Raw genomic sequence first — 13,779 nt, 5'->3', positions numbered from 1 at the left:
GGTTAACAACCTAAGTTTGCAGACCAAAATTAGAGAAAAAGGAGGGCTGCAAGGAAAGCCAACATTTTGGCCCTTGCCTTCCAAGGTCAATTAAGACTCAGGACATATGAGAACTTGTCCTGTAACGTCATGCAACTCAGTAGTGTCCCAAATTTTCTGATCAAGGAGATTATGGGGCCAAAGAGGAAGTGATCGATGAGGTAGAGTGTGCCTAAGGAGAGTCACATGGAGAGAAAACATTCTCTCAGGCTTTCATGGAGAGCACTTGACCAAGCAATGGCCGTGACTCATCCACATGGCTGACACTGACAAAGGATCTACAATCTGAGTTACAGGATCTCAGGGTATTTGACTGACCTTATCAGATCCAAAAGCTACAACTCTTGTTGCATAGGTCTTGCTTTATCTTGTTCTTAACCATCCAGCAGAAAAGTATAAAAACTAAGTATAAGAAGTAAAGCCATGCTGTTATGTTGAGCTGTAGGGGACTCAGGTCAACAATTTCTGACACTGCCAGTCAAGTGGAAGATCCAATACTATTATGGACTACTGGATTCTTTTAGAATATTTTGCTGAGTTCACACACCTATAATATTCAAATGACAGAACTAAACAAAAAAGGGGATACAGATGAATGTCCATTTTGTATCTGTATATTCAAAATGGTTAGGATAGATTTATAGTTACATTCTCTTAATGAATAGAAGGATTTGTTCTAATAGTGTTTGTAAATAGGATATCATGTCTGCATCTTGTATAGCAAATCACCACTAGGAAGAGAGTATGCAATGTGTTAATTATTGAAACTGTCCTACCAATTTGATTTGAAATTGTCTCATTGCTATATGTCTCTCAATAAAATTACAGCAAAAAAAAGAGAAACTCCAGCACTGAGGGTGCTAACTGATAAGTAAATTCTCCCAATTTCATGACAGGAAGTGCTAATTTCATGGCTGTGCTAAAAGGGATGAATAACTACTACAAGGCTAAATTTGTCATTAAGTAAGAGAGGAAATATTTTGAAGGAAATTGATTTTGTCAGAGAAAAATCAAAGATTTGGTTTAGATATTTTTCTAATGTCTCGATTCTGAACACTGGTTTTTCACCAACTTAGGGAGGAAGAAGAAACAAACAAAACAAAAAATCCAAAGTAGAAAGGAATAAGCAAATCATTTCTGTTCAGAAATGTTATTTTAATGGGAAAAAAACTCTCAAAAGTTATACACAAAGCATTTAGAAATTTACCAAAGTATCAGGATACAAAGTGAGCACACAAAAACTGTATTTCTTTACACTAACAGTGAATTACCTGAGATGGAATTTAAGAAAATAATTTATTTAATAGCATCAAAAAGAATAAAACACACCATAATTAACCAAAAACTTGTAGAGATTGTGCAATGGAGGGTATGAAGTATTCCTCAAAGAAACTGAGACATAAATGACAAAAATAAAGCTGAATTCATGGATTAGAAAACTCTGCATTTGCGAATTATTCATCTGATAAGGGATTAGCAAGCAAAATATATGCAGAACTTCTACGTTCAACGTAAGTATAACCTGATTTGAGTAGCCAGAATGAGTAGCTAGAAAACTTTTCTCCGAAGATATATAAACTGCCAAGTAGCACATAGAAAGATGCTCAACATAAGTAATAATAGGAACATGCAAACAAAGCCACCCTGGAGGTCCTGTGTATAAGGACCATAAAAGCTGCCATCAGGTCCTATCAAGGAAAAAACTGAATGAACTGAAAAATCAGCATCTTTTCTTAGCTTTGACAAAGAGGAGTAGTCACAGAGCAAGCTGCAGCCCCAAAAGGAGAGTCAGCTGGACACAGAATTGAAACTTATGGGAGCAGAAACCCATGAACAGAAGCCCCATGGGAACTAGTGCAAGAATAAACAAACCTAGCTGGGAATAGCGGTGCCTTGCGAGGCTGAGGCAATAAGATCACAGGTTTGTGTCTACCCTGAGAAACTCAGTAACTCAGCAAGAGCCTGTCTCAAAATAAAAAATAAAAGTGTTTCGCATGTATAGGATGTAGCTCATTGTAAAGGCTCTGGGTTCAACACACACACACACACACACACACACACACACACCCTCAAAGAGTAGGAAAAAACCTGACCTGTAAGTTGATGGAGGTTCAGTATAGACAACTCTGAAAGTTACAATTCAGTAAACCTCAAATAAGGAGACACCTACATCTTTGTGAATTTTATCTCCAAGAGCTCCAGGAGGTCCTTACAAGGATCAGAGGAAAATTGGTTTGGGCCTCTGCAGGGCGAGGGGAACGGGACTGTTATAAAATATGCCAGAATACTCTTGTCTAAGCAAGAACTTACACCCACTTCCAACAATCACCTCTAGAAGATGGAAGCAGAGAAATACTTTTAGCTCATCTATGAGGCCACCATGAGCCTGGGACTACATCAGTGACATAGCAATAACAACAACAGCAAAAAAAAAAAAAACCATGGGCCTGTATGTTTCATGAACATGAATGCAGAAAACATCCAGAAACATGAACAAATCAAATAAAAGAGTATGTAGGAAGAATCACATGCTGCAACCACATAAGAATTATCCCTAGTATTTGAGTTGGTTTAACATTTAAAGAGTAATTAATGTAGATGGAAGAAAAAGCACATGATCACATCAACAGATGCAGGAAAATTGTCTGACAAAATCCAAAACCCACTCATGATAACACTCGAGATACAAACTCTCAAAAAGTAGGAAAAGAAGAAAATTTCATTAGCTGATAAAGAATGTTCACAGCACACCTACAGACAGCACGATCTTAGCTGAGAGAAACGAAGTTCTTCTCCTGAGATCTGGAAAAGGCAAATCAGTTCCCTTACTCTACTACTTCTCCGAATCATGCTAGAGGACTACAAAACACAGTGAGTAAGGGAAATGAAAGGTATAAAGATTAGAATAGAGGAAATAAAACCTTAAGGGGATATGATCATTCATGAAAAATATCCAAAAAAAATCAGCAAAACAATCCCTGGAACAAATAAGGAACTAGAGTTGCAGAATACAAGTTACTGCACGATTCAACTGCTTTCTCATCTACCAAAAATGAGTGAAGAGGTATTTGAAATTAATAGCATTGCCACTCACAGTGAGCACCCAAAGGATAAAATATGTATAAATCTAACAAAATATGTCTGAGAGCACTGTGAAGAGAACTACAAAACACTGATGAAAGACACCAAGTAAGAACAAAGTTAAGGAAGTCCATGATAGACAAAAAGATGCATAGTTAAGATGTGTGTTCTTTCCAACTTCATCTGCAGATTCCATACAACCCAGGCACTGTCCCAGCAAGTCACTTTGCGAATTTGGAAACAGTGAACCTAAAATCTACATGGAGGTACAAAGGATACAGAAGTGCCATCTCAGTTCTGAAGCAGGACTGTTATGGTTTGTGTCTAGTTGTCTCTCCAAAGTCTCACACAGTCATCGGGTGGCTTCTAGAGTTTCTGATTAATTCATGATCCAATGCTGAGATTATGGGTCTGAGTGCTACACCTGCCTTGGGGCAGATAATGTGCATACAAATGTAAGGAGGGGAAAGAGGCTAGCTAGCTGCAGCATTGGCTGCACCTCCCCTTTGCTCTTTGCTCTTTTCCTGCACCATGAACAGCTGCCTTCTGCCATGTGCCACTCTGCACTGCAGCCAGCTGAGTATGGACTGAAACCTTTACTAACTGTGAGCTAAATAACCTTTCCTTCCTTAATTTTGAGCATGAGGTATTTTGTCCCAGAAACAAAAGAAAAGTAACTGAGACACGGACAAATTCAGGAGCCGGACACTACTTGACTTTAAGCCTTAATATAAAGTTAAATGGTGCAGGACTGCTTGAAGAACACACTATAGAACTGACAATCAGATCAATAAAACAAACTAGAGTGCAGAAACTGACCTATATAGATAGAGTCAACTGATCATTGATGAAGGAACAAAGATAATGGAAAGGAGCAAAAACAGCTTTTAACAAATAGTGCTGGAACAAGTGGGAACCCACACAACACAGAAGTCAATCTAGACACACACTTCTAGCCTTCATAAAAATTATCTGGAGGTGGACTTCAGGTCTAAATATCCACCACAGTACTGCATATACCCAGGAGTTAACTTTGGGGGATTCAGATGGTTGTAGGTATGGCCCCCGACTCTAAGAGACAACACAGCCTGTAAATCAAACAACTGAAAATCTGGGTTGCATTAAACTATAATCTCTTGCTTTGCCAAGCCAAAGAAGGGCAAAAGAACAGTAAGGCTGGCTGTGAAGTGTCGGCAAAGGCATGTCTGATAAAGGACTAATACTCAAAGTACACAGAGAATTCTTAAAGACAAATAGTCAATCAAAAATGCCAAACACTCTTAGTAAATGTGTTATAACACAAGTCAGAAAAATGCCAAAGAAGCTTCTGAGAACATACTGACCAGAAGAGGACCAACCATGAGTCACCACCTGGTAGGAGCCGCTGAAGCCGGAAATGGGTCATATGTGGAGGCAAGACAAGGCCACGGTGCCTAAGGCAATCAAGCTACCTCCATCTTGAGAAAAGCATCCTATCTGGACAATTTCAGTCATTAGTCACTAGGCAACCTTGTGTCTAGTGATACTAACTTTGCAAAAGTATAAATAAACACTCTTACTGTTATTGGTCAGTCCTCTTGCCCATCACATAAAAGCCCTCCACCTGACCTCAGCTTTTATCTCATCTTTATTTTCCAGATCCCCTTGCTGTTTTCTCCTGAGAATCACTGAGATTAATGAGTCTCAACAGCTACCCCATGTCCATTACAACACCCAAAAGCCCAACTGATAACAGGGAGTGTGGCTGGATGGGAAGCAACAGCCACCAGTCACTACAAGAGGGAATGGAAATGGCCCAGCTACTCTGGAAGGCAGCTAGGCAATTGCCTAAAATTACATATGCTCACTTTGCAACCCAACAATCACTCTCCTTGGTATTTAGTCCAGTGAAATGAAAACCTACATCTATATAAAGCCTGCAGGCAAATGTTTACAACAGTGGATTCATCGCTGCCCAAACTCAGAATGGACCAAAAGTCCTTTCTCCTCCAGTGACTGGATAAACTGACACTGCCTCAGCCTCAAAATGTTTTTCAGAGCTAAAACAAGCCATCGAGCTACGCAAGGACTTACACGAAATGTAAAAGCAGCCAATTTGAAAAGGCTACATACTGTGTGACTCTAAAGATGTACCACTTTTGAAAAGGCCAAACCAAGAAGGCAATAAAGAGAGCAGTTTCCTAGGAGAAGGGGACACAGGGAAGGCCAGGTTTCTGTGGTTGTAAAATGGCTCTGTGATTTTCTAACATTGTGTGCACACCCCTACGCAGTAGTCAAAATCATAGAATGCAGAACACCAAGGGCGGACCCTCAGGCATACCACAGACTGGGGTGATAAGGGTTTGTCACTGCAGGTCTGTCAGCTTTTTTTTTTTTTTTTTTTTTTTTTTGTACAGGGTCTCACTATGCAGCTTGGACTCACAGGGATCCTCCTCTTTTCAGCATCCCCAGCGCTGGGATTATAGGCATGCGTCACCATGCTTGGTCTTGGTGGCCAGCTCAATGTCCCTGGGGGTGGGGCTGGTACAGCATGTGGTGCTGCGGCTCAAACTCTAGTCCCTGTGCTTGCCTATGCAGGTGCTTAGTCCACTGAGCTATCTCGCCAGCCTCTATCAGTTTTAAAAATCATGGATATCAACTACTGCTGGAAAGATTAGAAATAAAGAGGGCAGCCTGGGGAGATAGCTCAGTAGAATAAGTGCTTGCCTGGCAAACACAGAGTGCTGAGTTAAATCCCTGGTACCACAAAAAAAAAGAAAGAAGGCAGAAATATGAAAGCTGGATTTTGTGCTTAATTTTGCCAGAAACCTAAAATGGCTCTGTAAAGCAGTTTTTAAATTATAAAAAACAAAAACCACAATGAGATAGACTTTATAGTCATCGAGATACCCATAATAAAAAGAAAAAGCAAGTAAATGCCGAAGATGACATGGAGATGTCAGAACTCTTGGGAATGGAAAATAGAAAGCAGAATCATGGTTCCACAAACAACTAAAAATAGATGACCGCATAGCCAATGTACTGCGTCGCCCAGGCACTGTGCTGGGGTTATACACTTAAAATTAGAACAGGAAATGGCTCTCAAAGAGATACCTGCTAATCATATTTATAGCAGCATCAGAGTTGGAGGCCATTCAAGTGTCTGTAGATAGATGAATGGATAAACTAAATATGACCTTGACCTACAGTGGAATACCATTTATCCATGAAAATAAATGCAGTGCTGATACATGTCACAATATGGAAGAACTTGAGAACATGATGCTAAGTGAAATAAACCAGCCACAAAAGACAAATCCTCTATCATCCCACTTGCATGACCTACATCAGTGTGAGGGAGCCAAAATGTGACAAGAAATACAATGGTGGTTCCCAGAGGGTGGGGAGATGGGAGAAGTAGCTGCTTGTGGGTAGAGTTTCAGGTTTATAAGAAAAGATTTTGGAGATCAATGATGGTAATGCTCTCAGAACAGTAGCAGAGACTTAAAACTGCTACACTGTACACTTACACAGGCCTAAGAGGGAAAACTCTGTTACATCTATGGCACCATAGTAAAATAAAAAATAAGTATTTTGTAAGTAATTCTGTATTTTTATGTAATAATAAGAATTGAGAGGGCCATTCAGATAGCTCAGTGGATTAAAGTGCCTTCTTAGGAAGACACAGGGGCTGGGGATTGGATCCCCAGCCTGCCGTGCCATCCCCGCCCCTGGGGCACTCTGGGATGGCAATTGAGACTGGATGTGGTGGCACATACCTGTAATTCCAGTGCTTGGGAGGTTAAACACAGGAAGGATCACTACAGTGAAAAGTCTGGTCTGCGTAGTGAGACCCTGTACTAAATACATTAAAAAAAAAAAAAAAAGAATCGAGGACTTTGCAAACTGATAAGGAGGGAGACAGAGAATAGTTGCAAAGCTGTATCAGAAAGCACACATCGCTTATTCCAAACAGGTTTTACTGGACAGAAAGCTCTGCAACTTTCATGCCTTTGTAATTCTTGGAGTCTGTCCTCAACTGTAACAGCCTACATGACCATGTGACTGCCCAACTCTGAATGTTTATATTTATTCTGTTTGTGCTATGATGTGAAAAAACAAAAGACTGTAGTAGCCAGGGTAGGGGAAAAAGGCAAGTATGTTTCTTAAATGATTATCTAGTCCATTTACCAAAAGAGATGTAAACATCCTAGAGAAGCATCAGGAAACTGAGCCCAGTAATACTTAGAAATTGTGTTTATCCCACAAAAGTAAGGTCCTTTTAGCATCAAAAAAAAAAAAAAAAAAAATCCATCTATGTTAATTCACACAGTGACAGATTAAAGTGGGAAAGATAGATGTAAGTAGAAGCAGACAGTCTCCCATGAAAGTCAACACTGACTGATTTCTCTCTCAAAGCGGCAAATCATGTGGATAAGATGAAAGGCAGGGAAGGCAGCCTGAGCAGAGAGGCAAACCCGGAGCAATCAAGCAGCGACAGAAACGTGAGGAGGAGGGCTCCCTGCTCCAAGCAGAACAGACGCTGCGCTCTCTTCTTTTCATCTGGAGGGCAGCTCATGCTGTCTACTTTGTAACTGTGTCACAACATCCCTACATGTCAATGCCAGCTTTTATGTACCAGCAATAATGACATAATAACATAAAAATTATCAGAAAAAAGAAAATATCAAATTTATTTAAAAATTTCACTTGGATAGTTAAAAAAAAAAAGTTAAAGCCTTAAATAGGATACCACAAGAAAACCCAAAACACAACCTGTATAAAACATACCAAAACATGCTTAGTTTTACTGAAAAGCACAGAAAATGTAAATTAAGGTCACAAGAAACCATTTTATATGAACCAGACTGACAAAATAATTAAAGCTATGCAGAATAGCTGGGCTGCTACATATTGCTATTTGCAGTAGCCCAATCATTTCAAGATAAATACTTTTGTATTTACGAAGTTTCACATGGGCATAATTTACACCTAGCAAGTCCATTACTAAATGTACACTGGGGAACTCTTCACACATATGCCCGGGAAAGATATGTAGATGGCACAACATTATTCATAAATGAAAAGGAGACAGGGGAGCAGAGAGGAAGGAAACTACAAGTCCTTTGGCAAAAAAATGGATAAACAAATTGTGCTAAATTTATGCATATAATGTTAAAAATAAAGCATGGAAAATAACAGCCCTGGTTGTACATAAGCCTCAAAAATCTATCTCATAAAAGGACACCATTTGTGCAAACCTTACAGAATATGTTAATATATGATAATAAAATACGTGCCACTGCAGGGACACATGCACAGTGGCATTTAGAAGAAAAGCAGGTCAGTGGCATTTTAGTCAGGACATCAACTGCCTCCGGGGAACATTTACGGCACACATGACTTCACAGTCAGGACAAAGCCCTGCTTTTCTTCAAAGGGAAAATGGCTTATGTTGTTTACTTTCTAATTGTGTCATAACTTCCCTGTGCTTAAATGTCATATAAATGTACCAATTATTAGACAATAAAAAGCAATAATGACATAGTAATAAGAATGATCAGAAAAGCAAATATATATATATATATATATATATGAATGAGGAAGCACAGATGTCTTTACACACTAGTCATTCACCAGCAGCCTGGGGGAGTCCTCCAGCTACCCCCACCTGGAATGCCCTTCTGATTCCTCCACCAGCTCCTCCCTACCCCCCCCATCCACTCAGGCTTCCCAAGGCAACCTGCAGGACCACCTCAGCCCATGCCTCCATCCCCACCCTCGACAGGGACACTCCTCCCATCTGTCCTGCCAAGCTAGTTTGCCTTTCTTCTTTTCTGTTCTATAATTCTTATCACTTCCCAATGGGCCATACAAATCCATATGGCTCACAAAATTGACTTCCCTCCTTCCCCACTGAGAGTCGAAGGCTGGACCCCAGACACTGGTGTCCCAGGCTTGGACACTGTGGGTGATACCCTACTTCACCTAACAGTTGGGCACAGAGGGTCACACAGCCCCCCACTTCTATTTCATTAATTTCTCTTACCTTTAATATATAAAAAGGTTTGGGAAAACCTGAATCAGACAACATGAGCCAAATTGAAATCTTCCAGTGGGCCACTACTGGTGTCCCAAGGCTTGAATGGCTCTTATTATAGCTACAGATTATGTCACAACTAGTTTCAACAAAGGACAGTTCACATACTAGTTCATCTTTTAGGTCAAACTAAATGGTAAACAAATGATGAACAAACCATTACCATGTGTATATAAATGATCTGTCGTAATTTACAGACATCGATGTACCCCACAACATACACCGCAAACAAGGAGGCAACCTAAAATTTAGAAAGACATCAAGTTAAAAATAAAATCATATATTAAAAAAAACACCTGTAAGGATAAAAATTTTGTTGTTGCAAACTGATTTATATGCATTCAGACAGAGAGTTCTTTAGTTTTCTTTTTATCAATTTATTATAGAACAGTACACAAGATAGCAAATTCTGGCTGATTTTTCTTCTCTATACACACCTATCTCAGGTAACCATGGGAATTATGCATTTTGTGGATTAACTAAAACAACTCATTTTAATATTACATTGACTCTGGTCAACATGTACAATTAATTAAAAGGACAATGTCCAATAAATAGATGAAAATGTACTTACAACATGACTATTGATACATCACTGGATGTATTGCCTTGTGTCTAGAAGTCTTCCCAAAGCCTCATACACTTATAAGTAGGGTCTTCCCAGAGGTGGCTGCATTTTGAGTGTGTGACTGACTCATGATGCAATGCTAGGATTCAGGGTGCTAAGATTAGGGGTGTGTGATTACTACATCAGTTCCCTGATTGTTTTGGAACTGACCTAATCCCAGCCACCTTGATACAATACAAGGGACAGAAAAAGGCTTATCTTGTCCCTTGCTGCTTCTTCTGGTGCCTTTCTATTCTCCTCTGGGATGCCTCTCTGCAATGCCAGCCTGTCTTAGAACCACACAATTATGGACCGAAATCTCTACAAACTGTGACCTAAGTAAATCTTTCCCCCTTTAATGTTCAATGCTGAGTACTTTGTCTCAGCAATGAAAGAAAAGCCTCTTAAGACAGGAAGGCAAATTAAATGCAAAAATAATTAGGCGATGCATACTTGTACAAAAATTAATTTCTGCTTCTTAGTTATTATCTGCAAGTATCTCCATTAACGTTCTCTTTCATTAGTGTAACTATTCAAGCATTATTATAATCAAATTAAGCAAATTTCAAAATACAAGGACTATTTGCACTATGAAGGCATTTTTAATTTTCTTTCCCATTTAGAGAAAACTATATGTTATTTATTAAGAACCCTAAGAGTACTGGAATGATTTGGATGGATCAACTGATGACATGGTGACATAGTATCTTGTATAAAGCAGCAGCACGCAGACAGCACCTCTCTAGCCTTGTTCACTAAGAAAGGCACACACACCAAGCTCTGCCTCCTTTACTGTAGGAACGAGCACGGGCACACTGTACAACAGCGAGCTACTCCAACAGCGTAAATTCCACTTATCTGGTTTCCTAACTCCAAGTACTATAATAATTTTCACCGTTAACAAGAAAAATCACAAGCTGTCCCTTCAGACCCTTCATGCATCTGCCATGGAGAGCGTGCTTTGCTTGAGGAGACCAAGAGGACAGTCACACAGTAACTGTGTGTGTTTGTGGGGGGGTTGGCAACATGAGACCCTCAGAGCAGCAAGATACAACCCCAAAACAAAAGCTAAGAGCAGGCTATCTCCTGCGCTGGACGCAAAGGAAAGACCCCTTTCTACCCCTGGGAGCTAAGTAATACACCACACGTGAAGGCAGAGTCATACAGAATTTGGGAGCAATTTAAACCAAAACTGGACTTAAAACGTCATTAAATTAGGAAGACAAAGGACTCTGAAAGGTGAGATCAAAGGAAGAAGTACATGTTAAGCAGATTTCAAGAACAACACTCACTAGTTGCCTGACTGACATTGGCTAGGAACTGGGTACTGGATGGAGAGCCTTGTCTAAGCTGCCTCATCTGACCCTACAAAGCAGGTCCCCTTATTTTCCTTATTTCAGAAATGAGAGAGGCCTGGGGAAGATAGCTCAGTAGAATAAGCACTTGCCTAGCAAGTGCAGGGTCCTGAGTTCAGTCCGCTGTACCGCCAAAAAAAAAAAAAAAAAGAAAAGAGAAAGCTGGAACAAAGAACACTTAAGTTTTCTGTCCAAGCAGAGAAGCCAGTGAACAGGCAGGACTCAAATCCAAGTCTGACCTCATTTCTGAAGCAACACCCACCAAAGAATATTGAAAAACTCATAACACTAAGTAAAATAAATACTGTAGTTTCTCTTATATGAGAAGCCCCAAGAATAAATAATTTAAAAAGCAAAATAAAAAATAGACAATAGGAGACTGGGAGGTGGAGTGAGTTGAGAAGACTCAGGAGCGGGGTAGGGGGAGCAAGGGGCAGAGCATAGAAAGGTCAGGATCAATCCGCACAGCTGCCAAGGCCTCGTACCAATGCGCTCTTTATCACAGCTGAAAAAGGGAAATTACTTTAAGAACAGCATCCTGGAGGTAGGGATTAAAAGCCAGCAATTTCCTTTTTTTTAAAAAAAAAAAAAAAGCAACTCACCAATTACTTTGTATAGGCATGTCCAGCATGAAAGAACACAAAGACAGCAGGGAGGGGACATGAGCAATGTCACCCCATCCCTAGGCTGCCTTCCTTTATGGTCCTCTGCTGGTCGAGAGGCAAGCACTCACACAAGTGGGACACACACGCGTAAACTAGTGGCCAGGAGCACTGTAACTCCAGGACTCTCAGGTATTTACCCTGTTGTCCTGTGTAGGGTTATCCTACATGTGAGGCAGTAGGCATCAGTCATAAAACACAGATGTTTTGCTTAAGAGAAATACTGCGGCTTACCTAAGGGAAACGCTTCATGTTATGGTATCAGACCCCTTTCTAAGCTTGATGACAGATGTACTAAATAACAAGGAGGAACTGTCTTAGAGTTCAACAAATACTCTACTAAGTAAATAACATATATTTCCCTATTCTGAATTCTTTAAGAGTATTAACTAGAAAAATTTTAGGCTTAAATCAAATAATAGTTCATTCATAATTTTGTATGAATGATTTCTAAAGATTAAACACAGTAAGCTAAAATCAATATTAAAATAGAACCACTTCACCTGGGTAAGCAGTACAAACTGTGCAAACTGCCACGGAAGCATAAAGAAGACATTGGAAATGCAGAGTGCAATTAGGCTTCCTCTGTGAAGTTTTGTAGCCCTTGAAAAGATAAAATAAATGTCAGTAAGCTTATACACAAAACAGTCTGGCATGGTTCTAAACTGTTGCAAATCAGGGTATTGAATAGGTGCTGTTACAACATATATTGATCATAAACAGAACCAGTGGATTACAAGTTACACATCCTGACACACAGCTACATTTTTCTATGTAAAGTAAACACTTTTTTTTTTCCTTTGGTGGAACCAGGGATTGAACTCAGGCCCTTGCGCCTGCCAGGGAAGCACTTATTCCACTGAGCCATCTCTCCAGCCCCTAATTATTTTTTAATGCAAAAACTTCCTGCCCTCATTGGGAGAGGAAGGACAACAGGTCAACAAAATCACTTAAGTTTTAAAAACTGTATTCTGGTGAATTCATAATGAGACATTTGTAAACGACTCTGCAGATTGACTAGTTGGAATGAGAAGATGTCTACCAAAAAATGTGATGGAAGTGGTAGGATCTAAGCACTAAGAACCATGCGGGTAAGTTCTGTAGCACTTCATACCCAGAGGCAGGCAGCTAGCTGTGGGAGATATGGGGCCATGGAATGAAGGCTGGCCTTGTCCTGGAGGGGCAGGTGGGGCTTTTCTCCTCAATCTGTGAGCCAGGTAGGGCCCTGAAATACCTGTGTCTCTGCAGAGGTGCAGTATGTGCGTTGGCACCCTGAGGTGGGAGGCAGGCAACACAGAGGGAGGTGAAGGATCCTCCTGCAGGCTACCCAAGGGGCCTGAGCACCCCAGGCCATGCCTTTCCTTACTTTCTCCAGTATTCCTTCCCCAAAGGATGAACCTCTACTTGCTACGTGACTTGGAACCAAGCATTTGGCATGCTACCACGATAGGGCCACATACGCATGACCACCTCCTGCTGCCCAATGGGATGCTCACACACGTGCCATCCGTGGTTCAAGTGAAACCTATTACAAAATAGAAGTAGGTGGAACACAGCCTTCTTTAGTGGAGCAACAACTGTGTGTGACGAAGGGGTCTATCCTATGAACTTTCATGTCCATTATGTGTACATCTACATACATATATGCAAACAAGTGGCCACATTGTAAAACTTACTTCTTATTTCTCACTGATCAGTCAAAAGTTGAAGTCTGTCAAGACTCAGTACTGTTTCTGAGTATTAAACACGATTTCATCTCGTGTTTGCTTCCTGCCAAAGATCTTGGAGTAGACTCCTCCTATGGAAGAACAGCCCTTTCCTAGAGTTTCTTTCTTCCCAGAACAATGTAGGTATCAGAAGGTGGCAGAGAGTGGTAACTGCAGTTGGCCATGGAAGGACTGGAGGCAGAGAGGACTCCATGTGGTGAGAGTGCCAGGAATACAACAGGCACCCATG

At 40.4% G+C, this 13,779-nt stretch overlaps 1 protein-coding gene across 1 annotated transcript in view; it reads right to left on the bottom strand.

The window, feature by feature from the left end:
• LOC101590493 (dpy-19 like C-mannosyltransferase 1) overlaps window positions 1-13,779 on the bottom strand; it is a 104,244-nt gene that overhangs the window by 26,418 nt on the left and 64,047 nt on the right. Inside the window, exons 10-11 of the mRNA XM_023721293.1 lie at window positions 12,327-12,426; window positions 9,363-9,440 (exon numbers count right to left, since the gene is read on the bottom strand). Coding sequence (XP_023577061.1) covers window positions 9,363-9,440; window positions 12,327-12,426 — 178 coding nt within the window. The remainder of the gene's footprint in view (window positions 1-9,362; window positions 9,441-12,326; window positions 12,427-13,779) is intronic.

Source organism: Octodon degus, unplaced genomic scaffold, assembly GCF_000260255.1.
Source record: "Octodon degus isolate 3935 unplaced genomic scaffold, OctDeg1.0 scaffold00081, whole genome shotgun sequence".
NCBI classification, from domain to species: Eukaryota; Metazoa; Chordata; class Mammalia; order Rodentia; family Octodontidae; genus Octodon; species Octodon degus.
The sequence above is the reverse complement of the archived record's forward strand: the minus strand, read 5'-3'. Positions and strand labels throughout refer to the sequence as shown.